The following is a 23523-nucleotide window of genomic DNA, read 5'->3' on the forward strand; positions in this document are numbered from 1 at the left end:
CCACAGAAGGTAGTTGAGGCCAGTTCATTGGCTATATTTAAGAGGGAGTTAGATGTGCCCCTTGTGGCTAAAGGGATCAGGGGATATGGAGAGAAGGCAGGTACAGGATACTGAGTTGGATGATCAGCCATGATCATATTGAATGGCGGTGCAGGCTCGAAGGGCTAAATGGCCTACTCCTGCACCTATTTTCTATGTTTCTATGTAAGATTATTGTTAACTTGTTTATGGAGGCATTCAGGACATTGAGCATGAATATCCTAAAACGTAATCTAGAAGCCTGCCCCAATACTGAATACTACCCACTGACAGTAAAATTGCACGGCAAGCTTCTGGAAAACATGGACCACATCCAATATCTTAGAGTCACTTAAGCATTGATGGCAAAAATCACCATCTTCTCCTGTCCACCGGTGCAGCCTTTAATTGACTGAAGAGAAGAGTATTTGAAGATTAAGACATCAAACACAGCTCAAAGCTCTTGATCTAATGGATCAATCAGTGATCCTGCATCAAGAAAGCTTCTGAAACATGAACTGACTTCAGGAGAGGCCTCACAATACTGGAGGTAAACCAGCTATGTTGACCCTGAAAATTCCTCAAAAATGACTGGAAAGATCATCAGACTATTGCTGGCACCCTCTCCCAGGGCAAAAGCCTTAAATTAGGTCTTGTCTGCTATCATTCAGCTGTGATGGGCAGCTCACATTGTTCACATGTTCCCTACAAGACTCACAAAACAGCCATTTTATTCCAAATTCTGACGTGGCAAGAGATTGCTCTATGTAGTTGTAAATTGTGTTAAAACCCCTTGAAGTATTTACCAAGAAGCTAAGCAGGCCTGTACAAAGCTTTTCAAAAAGGGAGGTGGCATGACAGGATTACAAACATTTTATGTAAAATAAAGTGCACACAGCGCACATCATGAACAAAGTCCCTTGTGGCCAGGGTCCAGAGCCTGCTTAAGGGCCCTGGAAGCTCTGGGGTTTTGGATGCTCTCTGGTGCATTCTGAGCCTTATATTGGAGCATTTTTGCACCAAAGTTATGACCAATATTTCAGAAATAATTTTGGTTAAGTCAAAAGTAATGAGTGGATGAATTGGGTTCATTGTTGTATACATTTAAAAAAATCAAGAATTTAAGTTGTCCTTGTTTTAATATTCAAGTTGTACTGTTGTAAAATGGTATGTGAAATGTTATAACTGCAAAAACTGCAAATAAAGTAGTGTAAGTTTTTGCAGTAAAGAAAACCTTTTTTTTTTAAATGTTTAAGAAGGAGGTTGACAAGAATTGCTGAAACATAAATACTGACAATAAAATGTTTTGGTTTTGCACCACTATGTACAACTATGTACCACTATGTATTAATGTTCTGCATCACACACATTTCATTTCAACGACATAAAAACAATTTCTTGAATGTCATACGTTTGCGGAGACATGATGTGGGTGGCGGCTGATGAAGAATATCTGTGACATTTCACACTGTTAGTGAGCAAGATGACATAATGTTATTGGACTAGTTATGGGCATGTCACACTTAGGCAACTTTTAAGCGGACTGCCGGAGGCTGTGAGGTTGCCGGTAGTCGCCGGAAAAACCGGAAACTGGAACGGCGGCTGTCAGAGTGGAACACACACACACACACACACACACACACACACACACACACACACACACACACACACACACACACACACACACACACACACACACACACACACACACACACACACACACACACACACACACACACACACACACACACACACACACACACACACACGGTGGGGGCGCCGCAAGCCGGTGCCCTGTCAGCCGCGTGCCCGTTTTTTTCTATTTTTTTTGTTTTTTTTGTATGTTTTAACTGTATGTGTTTGATTTTTCTCTGTGTGTTTTGTGTGGGGGGGGGGGGGGGGAGGGGGGGGGGGGGGGTTTAGGGGGGAGCTTATAAAAGGGGGGGGGGGAGTGCAGGGGGGGGGGGGGGGGGGAAAGGGGGAGAAGGAGTGGAGACAACTTTTAAGAAGCCAGACAACTTTTAATAAGCCAGCTGTGAAGTTCGGTGGACATTTTACATTACCGGTCGGTTATCCTTGGTTCTAAAAACTCCTGCTTACCTTTTTTTTTTTCACCAATGAGCCAATGAAAATGACCGGTCAGCAAAGGCGATTAACTAAATCTACCTCGACTACCCATAACCACATGGTGACCCCACTACAACTCCACCTATGACTACAGAATTATCGATTTTCTCCATGGAGACCAATTTCTGAAAAATTTGCGGCGACCATACTGAGGCTGCTACTATTTCCCAGAATGCGGGATCTCCTCGCGACCATGAAGGGGACTCACCAGAGACCATCAGCGAACATGTGGCCACCATGTGGCGATCATGTGTTGAGCGCAGAGTCTCCTTCACTGGCCTAAAAAGTTGCCTAAGTGGGACAGGCCCATTATCCCGAGAGGTAAGCTAATGATCAGAGAGCATAAGTTCAAATACTATCATGACAGTTTTGGGAGTGGGTTTAAAATAAGTTGATTAGATTTAGGTTGTATTTGATTGCATTTATACACACTATTATCTGATCCAATCGGATCAGATAAAACTAGACATAATTACAATTAAGTCAAATATAAAGACAATAGAGCAAAGTTGAAGATAAAGAATAAAACTATAGTTCTCAGCATTATAGCACACCAGTTCCAGTCCAGTGTCCGCAATGGGGTAGAGGTAAATCAGACAGTGCTCTAGCTTATCGAAGGACAATCTGAAACTCGATAACAGAGGGAAAGAAACTTCCCCTGTGCCTGGTGTGGCACACTTTCAAGCTTCTGTACCTTGTGCCGGGCGGGAGAAAGGAGAGGAAGGAATGACCGGGGTGGGACAAGTCTTTGATTATGTTGGCTGCTTGTCTGAGGCAGCGTGAAGTGTAGTTAGGGTCAATAATGATGAAATCATCTGAAGTTAAAAGCTAGTTTTAGTACGAGGACTCATGATATTCCCAGGTTATTACAAAGATCCATCTGGTACACTAAGGTCCATGAGGCAAAGAAACCTGCTATGACTTCAGAAATACAGCAAAGTGATTGAACATGCAAACAAAACTTAAGAGGTAGAAGCAGAAACAGGGGATTATTCTCCCTTCATCTGCCCAGGCATTCAATCAGATCATACTCCTACCTCGGTAATTCTCCCACTCGGGAACAGTCGGCTCTGTAGAAAAACTGGCTGTTTTCATTTTTCCTTTCTGGAAGCTGTTTCTCCATATACCCAACCATTTTTAATAATCCCTTCCCCTAATGGCAGTAGTAGCCAAAGTTAACAGAGTTGGAGGGTTATGGTCTGAGTGCAGGTAGATGGGACTAGGGGAAAAAAAAGTGCTTGGTACGGACTTGTAGGGCCGAGATGGCCTGTTTCCGTGCTGTCATTGCTATATGGTTATATAGTTCACCATGAGGAGATGGGACCTGCATGGTTATGAAGTTATAGGTCACTGCGTCTCATTGGAATCAGCTGAACCGCAGACAAACCCTGTAGCTGCACTACCAGCCTCTGATATTGCCCAAAACCACTCAGTTTTACTGAACCCCAATAAACAATGTATAGAGGCTGCTAGCTGTCTAATTCCTTCTCAGAGTAAATAGTAATGGATGTAACTAATCCAGCCTTGCTAGTGATATGAACATCCATGAGTCATTAAAAAAAATCAACAGTGTAACACTTTTAAAGTTATTGGCTGCCTTATTTGCTGATAACTGCATAATTATTTTACAGCAAATTCCAGCCAAAATTAAGTTTTCATTTAGGTTTAGATTAATTATTGTCACACGTACTGAGATACAGTGAGAAGCTTTGCAACACAATCAAATTAGATATTACTCAATCAGATAAACACAATCAAGCCAAACTCAAGTACAATAGGTAGAGCAAAAGGGAAGATACAGAGTGCAGAATATAATTACAGGTATCAGCATTGTAGAGCATCAATTCCATAGACAAAGTCCAATGTCCACAGTGAGGTAGAGAAGAATTGGACCAAACTCCAGCTATGGAAAGACTGTTCAGAAGCCTGACAACAGGAGAAGAAGCTGTTGTGTAGGAAGGAACTGCAGATGCTGGTTTAAACCGAAGATAGACACAAAATGCTGCAGTAACTCAGCAGGACAGGCAGCATCCCTGGAAAGAAGGAATGGGTGACGTCTTGGGTGGAGAGTCAAAAAGGCTTTCCGGAGATGCTGCCTGTCCTGCTGAGTTACTCCAGCATTTTGTGCCTATATTCAGAAGAAGCTGTTTTTGAGTCTAGTGGTGTGTGCTTTCAAGCTTCTATATCTTCTACCAGACAGGATCAGGGAGAAGAAAGAATTGCATTGGTGCGAAAGGTCTTAGAGTCATAGTGATATAGTGGAAACAGGCCCTTCAGCCCATTTTTCCCACACTGGCCAACATGTCCCGACTACACTAATCCCACCTCCCTGCGTTTCATCCATATCCCTTCAAACCTGTTCTATCCATGTACCTGTCTAACTGTTTCTTAAACATTGGGATAGACCCTGCCTCAACTACCTCATCTGGCAGCTTGTTCCATACACCACCACCCTTTGTGTGAAAAAGTTATCCCTCAGATTCCCATTAAATCTTTTCCCCTTCACCTTGAACCTATGTCCTCGGGTCCTCAATTCCCACACTCTTCCCAGGGCAAGAGAATCTATTCCTCTCATGATTTCGTACACCTCTCTAAGATCATCCCTCATCCTCCTGCGCTCCAAGGAGTAGGGACCCAGCCTTCTCAACTTCTCCCTATAGCTCATACCCTCTAGTCCTGACAACATCCTCGTAAATCTTCTCTGAACCCTTTCAAGCTTGACAGTATATTTCCTATAACATGGTTCCCAGAACTGAACACAATATTCTAAATGCGGTCTCACCAACGTCTTATACAATTGCAACATGACTTCCCAACTTCTATACTCTATGCTCTGACTGACGAGGCCAATGCGTCAAAAGCCTTTTTGACCACCTTTGATTATGTTGGCTGCTTTCCTGAGGCAGGGTGAAATGTAGACGGAGTCAATGATCGGGAATCTGGTCTGTGTGATGGACTGGGTTACATCTACAACTTTCTGCAATTTCTTGTGTTTTGGGGCGGAGCTGTTCCCAAACCAAACTGATGCTTGCTTTCGATGGTGCATCTGTAGAAGTTTGTTCGAGTCATCAGAGACATGCCAAATTTCCTCAGTCTCCTGACAAAGTAAATTAGTTGGTGTGTCTTCTAGGCTGCCGCTTCAATGTGGTTGGTCCACAACAGCTCGTTGGTAATATTTACATCAAGGAACTTGAAGGTCTTAACCATTAGCAAATTATCTTTTTATAAATTGAACCCTACACCTTCAAACAAGGTGCTTCAATCAATCATAAGACAGCAAAAACACGTGCCAATTGTGATTTGATGGATAGAATCTATCCTTATGTTTACTTCTACTTATGACTGGTTGAAGGCTGACTGAATACTTCATATTAGATGCAGGGAAACCATGTTAAGCAGGTCCTTGATTCCCAACACATTCTGTAACTGAGTAAGGCATTATATTGCGAGTGGGCATGGGGCTTTTGGATAAATTTGTAAATTAATTGTGTTTCTACAGATTCACAAAACAACCAAATTCCTGTTACTTTAATTATTTAAATTGTTGATTTGCAAATTTAGGGATGCACATAGCATTTAACCAAATTTATTGTAAGTGAAAGATAAAAGTCTTCGGCATGTATCTGGTGCGTTCAGAAAAAGGTTATTACAATCAATGCAGCGTTATGTTCAAACATTTATGCCATAAAGATATTTACCTTCATTTTCTTGGATGTTCTTTGGTAAAGCCGCATGAAGTGAAGATGCGTGCTTCTTTGTGAAATCACTTTGGAGTTTATTGTAGACTAAATCCATCCTCCCATCGTCTCGGAGTGTCAACTGTGGCAACTTGCAGCTATAATGATATTATAGTATTTCTTTACTAAATTATTATCTTTTATCATCCAATATCATAACACTGATAGCTATCTAGAGTACAATGGTATTTAGTGGTCGGCTTTAAACAGAACATTTCTGGTTACTATGTAATTCTGTTCTCTGGTCAGCAATTTAAAAAAAAAAGTTTTAATACATAGATTTATATGAAAGGATAGCACAGGAACAGGTCATTTGTCTGACAATACCAAGAGCAATGCTTATTTGTCTGCACATAATCCATATTCCTTCATTCCTTTTATATCCTTATGCCTATCAAAAAGTCTCTTAATTGCTATTATCATATCTGACTCCAGCACCACCCCTACCAGCACATTCCAGGTACTCATCATTCTCTGTGTAACAAAAACCTTTGACACACATCTGCTTTAATTAATGTTGTATTTTGGTCATCAGAATAAACACTTTTCACAGAACACAGAATAAAGCTTTTCACTGTATCTCGGTACAAGTGACAATAAATTAAAATGAACAGAAATACATCGGCATTGAGAATGGAGCTGCAGCAGTTATGTTACTTTATAGCAATCCAATAGACTGGCAAAACTGAATTTAAATCACATATGGAAGTTAAACGTTGTTCTTGGTAAAAGTGACTTTAACAAGGTCGGAATGCCTTTAAATCAAATTGGGAAGGGAACAACGGCCCTTACCTAGTCTGGTCCACATCGGCCTTTAGCCCATGAATGAATCATAATTGCCCATTGAAGTGGGTGAAATGCAGATGTTTATTTGCAGAATGTGCTGGCAGAGCCCCCACAAACCATGATTGATTAAAATAAATCCTGGGATTTTGAATTGTTTTGCACCAAACTACAACACAGTGCATTCCCAATTCAGATACAAAACAGAAGGACAAATTTGCTTCCATTCTTCTCCTATGTGACTGAAACTCAGTCAGAAGAATGTTCTTCCACTTTATCAATTTCTATTTTTGAAGTCCGTTTTTGGAACGATAAACACAATATTAATTAATTTTAGTTAAAGGTTCTTTTATCATTCATTGGACAGAAGAGCCCAAACATTTTATTGTACAAAATCCATTTGTGCTTCTTTGTTTTAAGTGTATATTGAACATACACAATTTAACTTCTGAATCTTTGTAGATTTTTCTGATGTTCCAATGGCACTTAATTAAATTGTACTTTATTTCAATGGTACTTTAATTGTCACATGTACCAAATAGAGTGGAATTCATTTTTGTATACACTATTTCAGTAGATACTACAAGGTATCACTATACATAAGCAGATATAGTAATGTGCTTATGGGATGTAATGTTACTGTACAGAGGTACATGGTGAGATTTAGCCAAATCTTGTGCTGTTGTATAAGTGTACAAGTTTGGTCGCCCTCAATCTGAATTAGGAGTCCCAGGCTGATGCCGGTCAACAAACAAAATAGAGAGCCAGTCTGCTTACTGGAGATTTCATTCAAATGCAGCAATGCTTAATACTGCTTATTAATAAGCACATTTCATCATTAATGGTCATGCACCGGGACGGCGGCAGTGGCCCCACGATGTCCACGTGAATGTATTCAAACCGCTGTCGAGGGATGGCGAACTCCTGCAATCGTGCACGCACGTGTCGCTGCTCCTTGGCAGTCTGGCACGGAATGCAGGTGCGCGCCCAATGTCCAACTTCCTTGCGCAGCCCGTGCCACATGAAGCAGGAGGCTACAAGGGCCGATGTCGCCCGGATGGAGGGATGCGCAAGTCCGTGGAGCACCTCAAACAACTGCGAGGCGACGGGGATATGGGACAGAGTCCAGTGATGTTGGACAAGGCGTTTTCCCTGCAAACCCGAATACCGCTGTGCGAAGGGTTCATTTGACCACTGTGTGACTGCCAGGGTGGAATACTTCATAATTAACTTGGGACAGCGTGAACCACAGGTCGGGTAATATGAGGGCCACCCTTCTTTACTTGCGCTCGACGAAACAGTGGGAGGCGGTGTACTGGACATGAGCTTCCAGTGGCAAACCACGGGTGAAACCTTGGCAAACGGAAGGTTCATTGTGATCCAAATCACAAAAGTAGCGAAAGTGGCATGGCAAGGTACAGGGCAGGTGTCGAAAGCGCTGAATGGCGCTGCTCCACGGACGTGCCCATGAACGAAAGTGGCCGCAGCATCAGGGCCAACCGCAACTCGCATCCACATCACGGCGCTCGGGGCATCCTCTCGTGGGTGGACGAGGATCGTGGCCCCAACAGGGGGCTCGCACTCTCGAACACAAAGCTGCTTCGGCGGCCCACTCAACCTCCTTGCGATGACAGCGATCATGGGAAAAACGCATGATCGGCAAGAAAAGGTGATAAATGACCAAACTGGAGGCCCCTGGTCGGACGGGGGAAAAGTCCAACTGCGGCAGAGGCACCACCCTCTGTGGAGTTACGCGGTGGCCAAGGAAGTAGATGGTCGTCACCCCGAAACAGCACTTGGATGAGTTGATGGCCAATCCAAAATCACTGAGGCGCTGACACAGCTGACGGAGGTGAATGCAGTGCTCCTGCCGCGAGCAGCTGGCCAGGAGTATGTCGTCCAAGTACATGAATACAAAGTCCAGGCTATGACACACGCAGTCCATAAGCCGCTGAAAGGCCTGCGCAGCGTTCTTCAAACCAAACGGCATCCGCACAAATTCAAACAACCCAAACTGTGTTATAATGGCTGTCTTAGGAATATCGGGGTATGAACCAGAATCTCGTTGTATCTTGGTTGTACGAAGTCCACCTTGGAGAACACCGATGCTCCGGCCAGATGGGCATTGAAGTCCTGAATGTGTGGGACCGGGTACCTGTCGGCGACGGTCTCATCATTCAGACAACGGTAATCCCAACATGGGCGCCAGCACCCTCCCGCTTTGGGGAGCATGTGGAGGGGTGATGCTCATGGGCCATCGTATGGGCGCACGGGCATCAGGCAATGCCTGGCTAGACGGAGCTTGTCCAGCCCCAGCACGGGCGGGCGATAATAGCAGAATATGGTGCTCCCCCCTGCTGGGAGCGGCTGGGGTCGAGGATGTCCGGAATTGCAGATAGTGGGCACATGCACGGATGAGGACATGCCTGCGTGGAATGCCTGATGGCAGAACCGGATTTTGCTGTGGGGGCACCGACCGCCACTTGACATCCATGAGGAGTGAATGGGCTCGAAGGAAGTTGGCGCCCAGCAGTGGCTGGGAAACATCGGCAATGACAAACTCCCATGAAAACTAGCTGCGGCCAAAGTTGAGGGAGATGGTGCAAACTCTGTAGATGCGAATAGCACTCCCGTTCGCTGTGGTGAGTAGGGGGCCGTTTGCCGCAGGAAGGATGTCAGCGATGGAGCCAGTGCTTCCACCTCAGCCCGTTGTCTATAACGGTGCGGACGATCCAAGAGCTGGTCGGCCGCGAATCACTGACGACCGCCCCTGCGATTCCGCTGGGCGGGCGATATTCATGGCTGCAGCCCCCCAGCGATGGTGAAAGCACCACCCCCTCTGCTGGCGTCTGGTGGAATTGCAGGTGGGCCGTGCAGGAGAGACGTGCCTACACTGGAATGCCCGATGGCAGCCGGATTTGCTGTGGGGGCCGACGGGAGCAGTGGAGAGGCAGTCGCTAGTGGCCCCAACCTGCTCCGCACCTCCCGATGCCGCAGGAAGGACGGCCAGTGCTTCCAGGTCCTGCTGATGGGACATCCACAGCTGGTTGGCGCGCTCGGCCAGCGCCTTCGTGTCATCAAAGGGATCGGTGGCGAGCTGCAGGTGGATGTCAGGCGGGAGTTGCTGCAGGTAAGCAAATTTAAATAGAGAACAAGGCCGGTGGTCACCCATAAGGGCGAGCATGTCCTCCAGGAGGGCCAATGGCCAGCAGTCGCCCAAACCGTCCATTCGGAGAATCCGAGCTGCCCGATCAGATTCGCTAAGGCCAAATCTCCTGATAAGGTCATTCGGGCCCCTATAATTGTTAGTTAACGGGGGGTTGCTGAGGTAAGGTTTAACGCACCTCGCAGTCGCCTGGTCAAGAGCGCTGACCACATAAAAGTATTTAGTTTCGTCTACCGTTACCCCTCGCAGAGCAAACTGCCCGCTGGAACCAGGTATCAGGCTCTTCGGTCCACAAAGTCGGGAGTTTTACTGCAACGGCGTTATTATCCATCACGATGTGTGATGAACGTCGGGGTCACCAGTTGTAGTGGCCTGGATGAGGTCAGGAAAAGCCCAGATGCCAGGCAGGTTCAGAAGCAGTTTCATGAATTCTCGAGAACACTCCACACCCCTGCGAGCAGGACCTGGGAAACCCCGTGGGCAGCCAAACGTCCCTGTCCCTCAAGATCCGAGGGGGATGATCCAAGGAGTGGCCTAACCCCCAGGGACCGCCACAATATCCATGTTATGTAGAGACCAGGTCTGTTCACAATATTGTTCAAGTCTATAATCTCTGAGTGGTAACGCAAATGTTAAAGAAGACATATGGTATGCTTGCCTTCATTGGTGAGGGTGTTAAGCATAACAGTCAAGAAGTTATGATACAGCATTGTAGGAATTTGATTAGATTGCATTTGGAGTATTGCGTGCAGTTCTGGTCACCCCAATACAGGAAGGACGTGGAGACTTTAAAAAAGGTGTCGAGGAGGCTTACCAGTTTTATGCCTGGGATAAGGCTTCAAGGAAAGGTTGCATATTTCACTGTACCTTAGTTGGTTAAGTGACAATAAACACAAACTTGTACAGACTTGGATTGTTTTCTCTGGAATGCTGGATGTTGAGGTTGGAGACTGATAGAAGAATATAAAACTATAAAAGGCATAGATAGGGTAGACGTCAGAACCTGGATATTTTGTCTGTGAAGGCCAACATACTAATTTGTTCTAAATTACTTGTGTTACTATGCTTGCTTGCTGTGATCTCTATGCATGGAAATCCAATTCCTCCTGAATATCAATATCTCTGTCAACTTCTTACCATTTAAAAATTACTCAACTTAAAAAAAAAAATCTATCAAAGCGGACAATTTCACAGTTTTAAACATTACATTACACCTTGCATATTTTCATCTATTCATTCAGTCTTCCTATATCCCACTGAAGTATTTCTCCATCAGAACTTACAGTTCCACCAAGTTATCAAACCTGGTCTCAGGAAAGGAAGACTGGTTGGCATTCCTTTACCAGTGTCCTGTCTGGATCTCGGAACAACTAAGGTTTTATGCAGTGAATCAACTAGCAAAAACATTAGTGGCATGAATCTGTATCATTGAAGCATAAATTTGTTTCTTGGCAAGAGTCTTTCTATGATAAGACAAATGGAATGAGCTGCCAGAGGAGGTATAAGAGGCACATATAATTACCATTTTAAAAATACATTCAGTCAAGTACACGGATAGGAATGGTTTAGATGGACATTGGCTAAACAAAGACCAATGGGATGAGCATAGGTGCACATCTTGGTTGACATATACGAGTAGGTCTGAGGGGCTGTTTCCGTGCTTTATAACTGAATCTCTGTGAATCTGCTAATTGAGCTAATGTATTCCACCATATTCAGCATTCTATATGTTTTGTCTGTAATTAGATAAAACAATGAATAAACCAAACCTAATGATATCAAACCATATTTTACATCAAATTGGTCTGACTTCAAACAGATATTAGTGGTGTACATGCTCAGGGATGATGTTAAGGAAGGATTACAAGAGAGTTTCATTATTAGACATCCAAGAACTGCTACCAAACCTAAGGAAATAATCTTCTGTGAAATAGGAATTAATTGTATCTTGCAAAGGGAACTGCTGAAGCCACAAACCCAACTTAATAACCACAGCAGACACAGATTTGTGCTGAATCCATTATTTTTGGTCATTCTTTGGATTTTGAATTTTAGTTGGAACTTGAAATCTGAACCTTTATTGGTGCATCACATTTATCATACCAAACATTAAAGGTTCACTTTTTACCTGACATTCCGTTGAGCAATTCCATTTCTTTTAAATTCTATTTCCAAAAGTTTTGGTGTGGTGAAGAGCATAGTTCTGCACACTGCTGCAGAGTCTGGGTTATCAATCTGCATTTTCCATAAGCCCTTAATATAGTTCTCAACAGACCCTGGATTTTTATTGTTATGTGAAGGAAGGTCTTGTAATTTCTCATAGTAGCTCTTGGTAAGACTTATTATTTGCTAGAAATAAAACATTCAGAAATATTAGATAATATACAGATACAGTTTGATGTCAGGAGAAATATGATTGCATCCACTATCATACAATAATTTTGTATGATTTGAAAAATTACTGAATTGTGCAATCAGTCAAAAGCTACAATTGTGAAGGCTGATTCCTCAATCCTTTGATTTTGTTATCGCAGTTATGCCAGTTAATTTGGCAAATTCCAAGACAAAACTACTTCATATTTCAAAACTAAACTTAAATGAAAGAAAAATAAGAAGCCCATATGGCAGAGACTTCAGGTACTGTAGCTGTCATTGTTGACAATTTGGTGGTTTGTTCAAGCTGTCAGATGTAGATGTGATATTTGAGCTCAGCTGCCTTGTAAATTGCAGTAATGCAGATGAATTTAATGTGCCTGTTTGAGATTGCTGGTAAATGAATCAGGGGTGTGCTGAATCAAGCAGCTGTGGGTAGTATTGTAATTAAAAGAGTGCATTCACTTATCTTGATCAGTTATGCAAGATAATGGAACTTTGTGTGGCAAAATAAACTCGCCTTTGGAACTGAACTGGGATTCATCATTATGGCAATCTGCTTCCACTGCCTGAATATGTGAGCTCTTCTGGACCCTGCAGTGCTTAAAAATCTTGGCATAGGTCATTCTTTTCTCAGGTTCCTGATGTCACAAGGCACTTTCTCTTTAAAAAAATAGCTTTAACCAATGCAGGCCAGCTTGAATTGGAGCTAACCGCTTCCAGTGTAGGACTTCTGTTAATTCATTGACCCAATGTATAGTACAGTTAACACTAGCTCGATTAAATCTTTGAAGTCAGCAAGCAGCAAGAGGTTGGCATGTTGCATACATTGCAGTCATCAGGTGCAGATTAACTATCAGCCAAGGCTCCCACATCCATTAATCAACATTGACTTTTCGAATATCGCTCCCGGTCACCAGCAATAACCATATTCCATAGACAATTAAAACCAAAAACTTCAAAAGGCTGATGGTTGATATAAACTGATTATAGTCTTTGCAAAATCAGAAAGGAGTTAATGAATTATTGCCATGAAGGGAAGGAGCAATTGTGGCCAAACTTAACCAAACTGAAAATTTTAACCAAATGTAAACATTCCTGATGTGGGTATTACTCAAATGCAAAGGCATTGACTCCGACAATTTTCAATGAACAAATTATCATTTGAATGATATTTCACCCATGCATTTGAAGTATGTCCGGAGTTTTCACCTGCTAAATGCCTAAATCTTCAGACTAGCTGTTGGGAAGATCGCATTCATTAAAGGTTGGAACTGTGCCACTTGTCATGTTAGAATGAGCAAAGGCATATAGAAGCGAAGCTTAAATGAGATTGGGGATCTCCGTTTGTGGAAATGGGTAGGATGGGGTTTTGGAGAGTGAGGGTGTGGGGGATGGGAGAGTGGGTGTGGGGGGGGTGGGGGGTGGGGGATGGGGGGATGGGAGAGTAGGGGGGGGGGGGGGGGGGGGTCTCCAGCTGCTTGGTCTTAAACAAGAATGGTTCTTGGTCCTCCAAAATATTAGAAATGGAATTTAAACTGGAGGTGGAGGGAGGTTGTTCTGAAGATTACCTGTGTTGGGCCATTAGAGGTCTGCAAGCTCTCATGTAAACTATAGGGAAGGGAAGGAATTCACAAGATTAAGGGGTAGGCCATTTAGAACTGAAATAAGGAAAAACGTTTTCACCCTTGAGAGTTGTGTATCTGTGGAATTCTCTGCCACAGAAGGGATGTAGATTAATGTCACATACTGTAGCTCCGCCCGCAGGCTTATTAGAGTTCTCTCTCTTTCTCTCTCTGGTAGATTCATAATAAGCATGCTTATAGAAAACACCATTGTGTTTCTCTTGCAGAGTTGTTAATAAAGACTATGGATTCTAATCACTCTGTGTGAGTCTGGCCATTCTTTCAACATGGTGTCAGAAGTGAGATATCGATCTGACCTACAAACGTGGCAAGGACATGCACCTGGCTGACACGCTCTTGGCCCCTCGAAAGACCTGGGAAGGTCCACCCTCACCAGATGATGGTTTTGTGTTAATGACTGTTTCTTTTATTCCCTCGTCCTGTTTGGAGGACCCGGTGACCCACACTGCTGCTGACGAAACCCTGCGTTCACTTTCCTCCGTCATCAAGGTTGGCCTGACAACCAATGCAATCTACCACTTCCAGTTCGGCCCTTCTTTGCCGTCCGTGACAAAGTAGTACTACAAGATGGCATTATCGTAAAAGGCCATGAGGCTGGAGTTCCTGCTTCTCCACACAGCAAGTATTTAGACGCTGTCCATGCGGGACACCCAGGCGCCGATACAACTGTCTTACGAGCGAAAAACATGTTTTACTGGCCTGGTATTACATTCACGAGAAGATGGAATCCTGTGCAGTGTGCAACAGTTTGACTCCACATCAACAAAAGCAACCACTTCTCTCACACCCGGTTCTTGCCCTTCCATGGTCTACAGTGACAACTGACATATTTGAGTGGCGTGGCAAGCAGTACCTAGTTCTTGTCGACTCGTATTCTGGTTGGTTTGACATTGATCTTCTTAGTAGCCCCACTTCTCACGGGTAGTTCAAAAGCTGGCACACCATTTCTTAGACCATGGAGCTCAGTTTCAACTACTATCTGACAATGGTAGTCAATTTACCAGCCAGTATTTCAAAGACTTTGCTGCACGCTGGGGTTTTCGTCACTTCACCAGCAGCCCTGAATAACCCCCAGTCGAATGGGCTGGCTGAACGTGCCGTCAGGAGTGCCAAACAGTCAATGGAACGATCCCACAGATCAAAATCTGATGTGTACCTGGACCTGCTTAATCTGCGCTACATCTCCAACGACCCTATCTTGGGTTCACCCGCTCAGCGTCTAATGTCAAGGCAGACCCGAGCCACATTGCCTGTGGCGGATCAGACACTAGTTCCGCAAGCGCTCACACCATCAGAGGTCCAGTCCAGACTACAACAAAAGCGCGACATTCAGAAAGGGTGGTATGACAAAACCAGCAGACCGCTTCCACCACTAGCCGAGGGACAAGTGGTGCGTCTGCAAACCGACAAAGGTGACGTCCATGTCAGTGCAATTTCTGGAACTGCATCCGAGCCAAGGTCATACTTGGTCAATGTCGATGGCGGTACCTACAGACGTAATAGGCAACATATCCTGTCAGTGAATGAGCCAGCACCACCTCTGTGCTATCCAGACCGCACAAGTGCACTTCCATCCACATCCAGCAGCATCGGCCCGATTGCACCAGCACGACAACCTATTTCTGATACAGTTACTTTGCCGGTGGCTACACCACCTCCACCCGGGCTGACCGTTTCAAACCAGGAAATGCCGTTTCAATCTCCGACACCTATTTCACCACCGGTTATGTCCGCGCTAAAGGATGGACTATATCGTACACGTGCTGGTCGTGTTTGTAAGCCCACCGTAAAGTGCCGGGCTATGTATGAACTTCCTTGCTGCTGTGTGATTTATATAATCAGTAGTATACGTTGTATTTTAGTCTTAGTATTGCTCAGTAGTTTTGCATTGCTGGCTTGAAGGGCCGATTGGACTACTCCTGCACCTATTGTCTATTTGCTTTTATTTCTTTAAGAGGGAGGATGTAGATTAGTGTCACTCATACTGTGGCTCCGCCCACAGGCTTATTAGAGTTCTCTCTCTTTCTCTCTGATAGATTCGTAATAAGCAGGCTTATAGAAAGCACCGTTGTTAAAAACGACTATGGATTCTAATCACTATGTATGAGTCTGGCCATTCTTTCAACAAGGGAGTGGAGGCCAATTCACTGGATGTTTTCAAAAGAGAGTTAGATTTAGCTCTTAGGGCTAAAGGAATCAAGCGATATGGGGAAAAAGCAGGAACGGGATATTGATTTTAGATGATCAGCCAAATTGGCTGAATGGCCTACTCCTGCACCTATTTTTCTATATTTCCCAGCCCCTTATTACAACCAAAGTCTGCTCAACTATACCCTTCATCAACACCTCACTCTCCTTCACTACTGCCAACTGATGCCTTGCATCATGTTCTATCTGTCAGCTCAATGACTGAAAATATCCTTTTTGTTCATAATGTTTAAATAGTAAGTGTTCTTTAATTTGTTCCCAGTTGGCATGAGTTGATCGCACTTCAGGGAGTTGAACATGTAATCCACCCTGACACGTCAGCACAATACTGTGGGAGTGCCATATGTCTGATGAGAAATCTTTGTTTAGAAATTCATCCCTGCAGAAGTGCAGCCCATGCTATCCTCTCTTCAATGGAATTCATTTTCAGAGGCGGACACAACATGTGACCAGCAAAGTGATTTTTGTGCTGCTGAGTGGGTAACTTTCGCATCAATGCTTTAATATGTGCATATAAAATACAGTATATCATAGCAGTATTCACAGAAGCAGGACAGTCTGCATAGATTTACACCAGGGAAATCATGCTTAACTAATCTTCTTGAATTCTTTGAGGATGTAACTAGGAAAATGGACAAGGGAGAGCCAGTGGATGTAGTGTACCTGGACTTTCAGAAAGCATTTGATAAGGTCCCACATAGGAGATTAATGGGCAAAATTAGAGCACAAGGTATTGGGGGTAGAGTGCTGACCTGGATAGAAAATTGGTTGGAAACAAAGAGTAGGGATAAACGGGTCCCTTTCAGAATGGCAGGCAGTGACTAGTGGGGTACCGTAAGGCTCGGTGCTGAGACTGCAGCTATTTACAATATACATTAATTATTTAGATGAAGGGATTAAAAGTAACTTTAGCAAATTTGCAGATGACACAAATCTGGGTGGCAGTATGAACTGTGAGGAGAGTGCTATGAGTGCAGGGTGACTTGGACAGATTGGGTTAGTGGGCAGATGCAGTTTAATGTGGATGAATGTGAGGTTATCCACTTTGTGGCAAAAACAGGAAGGCAGATTCTTATCCGAATGGTGTCTAGTTGGGAAAATGGGAAGTACAACGAGATCTGGTGGTCCTTGTTCATCAGTCACTGAAAGTAAGCATGCAGGCACAGCAGGCAGTGAAGAAATTGAATGGCATGTTGGCCTTCATAAAAAGAGGAGTTGAGTATAGGAGCAAAGAGGTCCTTCTGCAGTTGTACAGGGCCTTGGTGAGACCACACCTGGAGTATTGTCTGCAGTTTTTGGTCTTCATATTTGAGGAAGGACTGTTGAGGGAGTACAGCGTATGTTCATGAGGTTAATTCCCAGGATGACGGGACTGTCATATGTTGATAGAATGGAGCGGCTGGGCTTGTATACTCTGGAATTTAGGATGAGAGGGGATCTTATTGAAGCATATATGATTATTAAGGGTTTGATTACGCTAGAGGCAGGAAACATGTTCCTGATGTTGGGGGAGTCCAGAACCAGGGGCCACAAGTTAAGAATAAGGGGTGAGCCATTTAGAACGGAGATGAGGAAAAACTTTTTCACAGTTTTCCAGGGTTGTGAATCTGTGGAATTCTCTGCCTCAGAAGGCAGTGGAGGCAGGTTCTCTGGATGCTTTCAAGAGAGAGTTAAATAGAGCTCTTAAAGATAGCAGTCAGGGGCTATGGCGAGAAGGCAGGAACAGGATACTGATTGTGGATAATCAGCCATGATCATATTGAATGGCGGTGCTGGCTCGAAGGGCCGAATGGCTTATTCCTGGACCTATTGTCTATTGTTTATTGACAGTCGTTCCATTTATCCTGGGTCATAGTTATCACCAAAATCAATTGAATTGGTCGGTTATTTCATTGATCTTAGTTTCCCCCAATGTTTTTTTTGGTGATCTTGGTATTGATACTGATATTGGTGAGTTGTGTATTTCCCTCTCTTCAGCGTGCCAAACATGCTTGAAACAATTTTGGTGGTTAGACAATATGGATTCCAGAAAATACTGTATAAATAGGTGTTTTTTCTTACAAAACAGTTGTACTGTGCTTGGTACTTAAAGTAAAATTGTGTACCGGCATTGAAGAACTGATCTCAGATGATGCAACCGTTGGTTTAGAAACTCTGCAGGAAGGTGAAGGAACTTGTTGCAGCAGGTCTTTTTTTATAGTCAATCTCTGGTGAACACTTACTTTTGCCTTATTTTTCGTGGAAGCAGATCTAAAAATTAAGGCAATAAAATCACTCTTTAAATTTTGAACTCTCCATGCATAATACTGTACGTACGATTCCTTTACAAGAATGACATTCTTACATTTAGCTTTTCATTTATGAACATAATTAACAGTTGTGACTGAACCGCATGGAGGTGACATGCAGACAAATGAATGAAAACCTTGGAAGGAAGCAAATTGATGTGGAGTGTTTCAGAGAGGTTTAGCATGGGCATTTCCAGAGAGCCAGAAAGCACTGCTACTGAGATAATTGCATTAAAGCACATCCAAGAAACCTGAATTGGATCAGTTAGATATATCAGAGGCCAATAGAGGTAGAAAAGATTGTTGTCTGAGGGATGGTCAAAGATATAAAGGAATTTGAGAACAAGATTAAATTGAAATTTAAGGCACTGCAAAACAAGGATCCAATGTCATAAATCAACTATTCAGTAGCTTTGGAAGTAGTGTTGAAATGGGTGTTGGAAAATAAAAGTATGCCTGCCAGGTCTGCTATTGGGGGAGGAATAGGGAGTGAGAGCTAGCAGACAGATGTAGGTTGTGTTGGATAAGTGATCATGTTAATGCAAAAGAGATGGTGGTGAAGGGGTTGGGTGGTTCAATGTGGTTTTATTTGGAGATTAGAATTGGACCCGATGATGTTTTGGGCTGGTGTGCTGGCAATAAATGATCAGGTGTATGGTTAGGAGAAAGGTTCATGCAGTTTGATGCCTCCACCAACAGATCTTGGGGAATTATTGGACCCAGTTCTGGATTGATTGTTTCATTGGGAGGATGAAAGCTTAGTGAGAGATAGAGGGGAGAAATAGTGACCAGCGTAACGAGGAGGGAGGTAGAGACATTGAACGCGAAGAGCAAGGGCAAGTGGGAGGTAGAACTGGGATAATGCCTGCAGCTCCTTCAAGGTAGGGTGCAGGAGACGCCCCCGGGACATAAAGATGGCCAGGAGAGGAAAAAATATAGTGGTTCGCGGGAACTGCTCCATTGGTTTGCAGGCCGACCAAACTTTGGATTTGAATAATGGCGCCAAAACATGGCGGTGCCTGCATGTGTAATATATGCAAAAATAATTTAGTTGTGCAGTTGCCAATGTTACCAATAAAGCACCATTGAACCATTGAGATTGGGGCATGGGCTTGAAAGGAAAAACAGGTTGGGTCCTTGGGTGGATTGGTGGATGAATCACTGAATAGGGAGAAGGTTGGTATTGACATCATGGCTGTGACAGTAGTTCTCAATGGCAGATTCATTCTGGATGGAGTAGTCTAATTTCCAATGAAAGTTGCACAGGGAATGACACAAAATGACTGTCAGCACATTGAACTGTGCAGTAAATATTTTTTTCAAATTTGGAGTGCTGAAATAAACATGACATTATCTGATTTTGAGGCCAAGTTTATTCACTGCCTCCTGTGGAGGTATCAGATCGCAGCCACAAACGTCTTTGACAACTATGGATAAGGAAACAAAATATTGGCCAGATTCGATAATTACAGATCAGTCTCTGCCTGAAATTGTCCAGGTGCGGAGGTTTGGCAGATAACTTGACGTTGACTCCCTGTTCTCCTAAATGACAAATGGCCATTTGGATGAGATGCTGGAGCTTTGCCATTGTCTACGGAATCATAATACAGCATGAGTCACTGCACTCAGAAAGGAAAGAAAGAAAATAGGAAAACATTGAGGAAAATGGATAACTTTAAAAAAAAAACACATTTGGATGATGTGGATAACAAATTAGTCATATTATTACAATAGGAAGTTTATGAAACTTGGTTAAATCTATTAGAGAAACTTTCATTTTGAATATATTGAAGTTTGCTAGTTTTCAGGGCATGAATATGGTGAACTAGCAAAATGGGGCATGGATTCTCCTCCCCTAATAATCACCTATAAGATGTGTAAAACTTACAGTTTTGTATCCATGTACGAACATTTGCTCCATAACATTAAAGGCTCATGCCGACAAATATAGATTTCTCTGCATACTCTGGTGTGCAACAGAAACTGAAGCTATCTTTTGAAAATATAGAATAGGACATGTACCTTGACCTGTTGCAGTATTATTAACAGTGGTGCTGACGGTTCAGATTTTACAAGTCTTGATCTGAACTAGAGCAAATAAAAAGCAAGCTGCAGATAATATGGGAAAATCAATGATTCCGATCAATATTGCTTCAGCAGACAAAAGGTTGTAATCCAAAAAAAGTTCAATGTTTAAAATCTGCACTGAAACAGTTCCAAATGGAAGTCCCACACACGTTTTGTGCCAAGCCACAGGGAAGTGATGTTCTAATGTTCTAATGTCTAATGACACCAGTCATTGAAAGTAGGCATGCAGGTGCAGCAGGCAGTGAAGAAAGCGAATGGTATGTTAGCATTCATAGCAAAAGGATTTGAGTATAGGAGCAGGGAGGTTCTACTGCAGTTGTACAGGGTCTTGGTGAGACCACACCTGGAGTATTGTGTACAGTTTTGGTCTCCAAATCTGAGGAAGGACATTCTTGCCATAGAGGGAGTACAGAGAAGGTTCACCAGACTGATTCCTGGGATGTCAGGACTTTCATATGAAGAAAGACTGGATAGACTCGGCTTGTACTCGCTAGAATTTAGGAGATTGAGGGGGGATCTTATAGAAACTTACAAAATTCTTAATGGGTTGGACAGGCTAGATGCAGGAAGATTGTTCCCGATGTTGGGGAAGTCCAGGACAAGGGGTCACAGCTTAAGGATAGAGGGGGAAATCCTTTAGGACTGAGATGAGAAAAATATTTTTCACACAGAGAGTGGTGAATCTCTGGAACTCTCTGCCACAGATGGTAGTTGAGGCCAGTTCATTGGCTATACTTAAGAGGGAGTTAGATGTGACCCTTGTGGCTAAAGGGATCAGAGGGTATGGAGAGAAGGCAGGTACGGGATACTGAGTTGGATGATCAGCCAAGGTCACATTGAATGGTGGTGCAGGCTCGAAGGGCCGAATGGCCTACTCCTGCACCTATTTTCTATGTTTCTATGTTACGGCATCTAATATTTTGTCTGCATTAGAATCATGGATCCTGTCTTTTCCATAAAATTATGCCCAAAACACAATTATATGGAAATTATTTTTTATTCCTAAGCTGCAGAAATAGGAACTTTGCTGATGTGTTTCCTGCCAGCGGGAACACTTAAGCCCGGAATTTTCATCTTGAACCAGTATTGGAGCGGATTGGTACTCATGGGCGAAGAGTGATAGGCTTGATATGTAGGAAGGAACTGCAGATGCTGTCTACTTCGAAGATAGACACAACATGCTGGAGTAACTCAGCAGGCAGGCAGCATTTCTGGAGAGAAGGAATGGGTGACATTTTGTGTTGAGACCTTTCTTCAGACTGAGCCGAAGACGGGTCTTGAACCGAAACATCACCCATTCCTTCTCTCCAGTGATAGGCTTGGGCCAAATTGCTTCCAATGACTAAAATGTCTTCAGGATTACCCAGAGAAGATATTCTCCAGGATGTTGCCCAAATTGAACTTTAGTTCAGGGGAAGGGGGGTAGGGTTGGAACAGGGGAAATCGGATAGGCTTGGTTTCCCTGAAGACTGTGGGGTAATCTGATAGAGGTATATACAATTATGAGATACAAAAATATAGATTATTAGGTTTTTTTTCTCAAAAATAAGATGGGATTGGTTTACGATAAGAGGAAAGAGCTTTAAACAGGATTTGAGGGAATATTTTTTTGCACAGTGTGGTGGAATCAAATAGAATGACTGAATAGGCAAGTTATAGAAGATTACAGTCTCAATGCGGGCAAATGCGATTAGCATTCATGGTCAAGAAGATTGCCGTGGATGTTGTATGTCGAAGGGCCCCATTGCCTTACTGTGCAACTTGAAGGCACCATGACCTGTGACCCCCAGCAGTAAATTATAAAATATTTACTTTTCAGAATAACTGTCCCAGATGAATCAGGTGACAAACTTTCTGCAGGAAACAGGGAAATAAGACTAACAGATGCAGGAGTTCGCCTTCATCTTTTGGCAAAGGACAGCTCTTGGGCTGCTTACTAATCATTTTTTCTAACCACAGTTTTGCAACAGTGTCATCAATTGACCACCCAAAATCGTTGCTGTGCATCGCTGTGCAAAAGAACCCTGAACTCTTTTCCATGAGAGAGCTGTGCTCACACAATTTTAAAGTAAAATTCTATCATGTCGTACACAATAGAATTTTTGGCTCATAAAATCTATTTTACACGAGACAACAAGGCAGACCAATGAATTAGATTGTTAGCTCTTTCCTTCAAAATTGTCAAAGGATACCAATGAACATTTTGATATGACTCCTTGAAAAGCAAATTTGAATTGATGTACAATAACTTAACTGAATTGTGAGAAAAGATGCACCTTCCTAGTCTTACAAGATAATGTATTATAAACAACCTATTCCGTACTATTGTTTACAGCCACATTTTCAACAGAGACTATTTTACCTTCCTTTCCATGACAGTGTTGGCTTTATTAAGAACAAACCAGATTCTTCCTCAATATCTTCCAAGGACTTCATCAAAGTATTGGCAAGCGTTACCCTTTGCTCCTTAAATTGCATGGTTTCTTCCTCCCAATTTTTTTTTCTCTTTAAAAAATTTAAATAGATTATAGAGAACAAATGAACATTATGTATAAACGATTGATTAAGACAGTTTCAATTATCAATACTTGCTCAAATATATGTCAAAAATAATTTCAAAAATAACTAAATTTATTAAGCAGGATGCACATTTTCACCCAGTTTTGGGAGCTTTTGCACCAGCACAACTTTCTCCTTACTGATTATAATAATTTTTAAAAGTTTCTATGGTAATGTCTAGTGAATACATTCATCTAAATTATTGGTCAATAATTTCCAAATTGTGCTGTCATAATGGAGTCATAATTGATGGTGTATTTTCCATGGCTACTCTCAAAATAACAAAGGTCAAAAATTATCTAATATTATAGTGGTATCCCTATGTCTCCCTAAATAAATTATTTTTCCTTTTCTTTTCTACACTTGATCTATTTTCTTTTCTCTGTGAATTTGGTCTGTGGCGATGGGGACACAGCATTCCTAAAGCTGGCAAACTAGTTCATGGTAGGGAGGGTAAAGAAACAGGGAAATAAAAATGATCTAGACAGTGGGTATATTACTAGTTTCACCATTTCAGAAGTCATCCGCAA

General features: G+C 42.9%; 1 protein-coding gene across 2 annotated transcripts in view; it reads right to left on the minus strand.

Moving 5' to 3' along the window:
- Positions 1–23093, minus strand: part of LOC129695805 (uncharacterized) — a 46361-nt gene extending 23268 nt beyond the window's left edge. The window contains exons 1-4 of one of the 2 annotated variants that reach the window (XM_055633131.1): positions 22797–23093; positions 18164–18308; positions 11960–12180; positions 5844–5980 (exon numbers count right to left, since the gene is read on the minus strand). In XM_055633131.1, coding sequence (XP_055489106.1) covers positions 5844–5980; positions 11960–12180; positions 18164–18308; positions 22797–22912 — 619 coding nt within the window. In that variant the 5' untranslated portion in view covers positions 22913–23093. Of the gene's footprint in view, positions 1–4328; positions 5981–11959; positions 12181–18163; positions 18309–22796 lie in introns of those variants that run through there. The other variant, XM_055633130.1, reaches the window with a different exon arrangement.
- Between the last annotated feature and the right edge of the window lie 430 nt (positions 23094–23523).

Source organism: Leucoraja erinacea, chromosome 3 (assembly GCF_028641065.1).
Source record: "Leucoraja erinacea ecotype New England chromosome 3, Leri_hhj_1, whole genome shotgun sequence".
Classification (NCBI taxonomy): Eukaryota; Metazoa; Chordata; class Chondrichthyes; order Rajiformes; family Rajidae; genus Leucoraja; species Leucoraja erinaceus.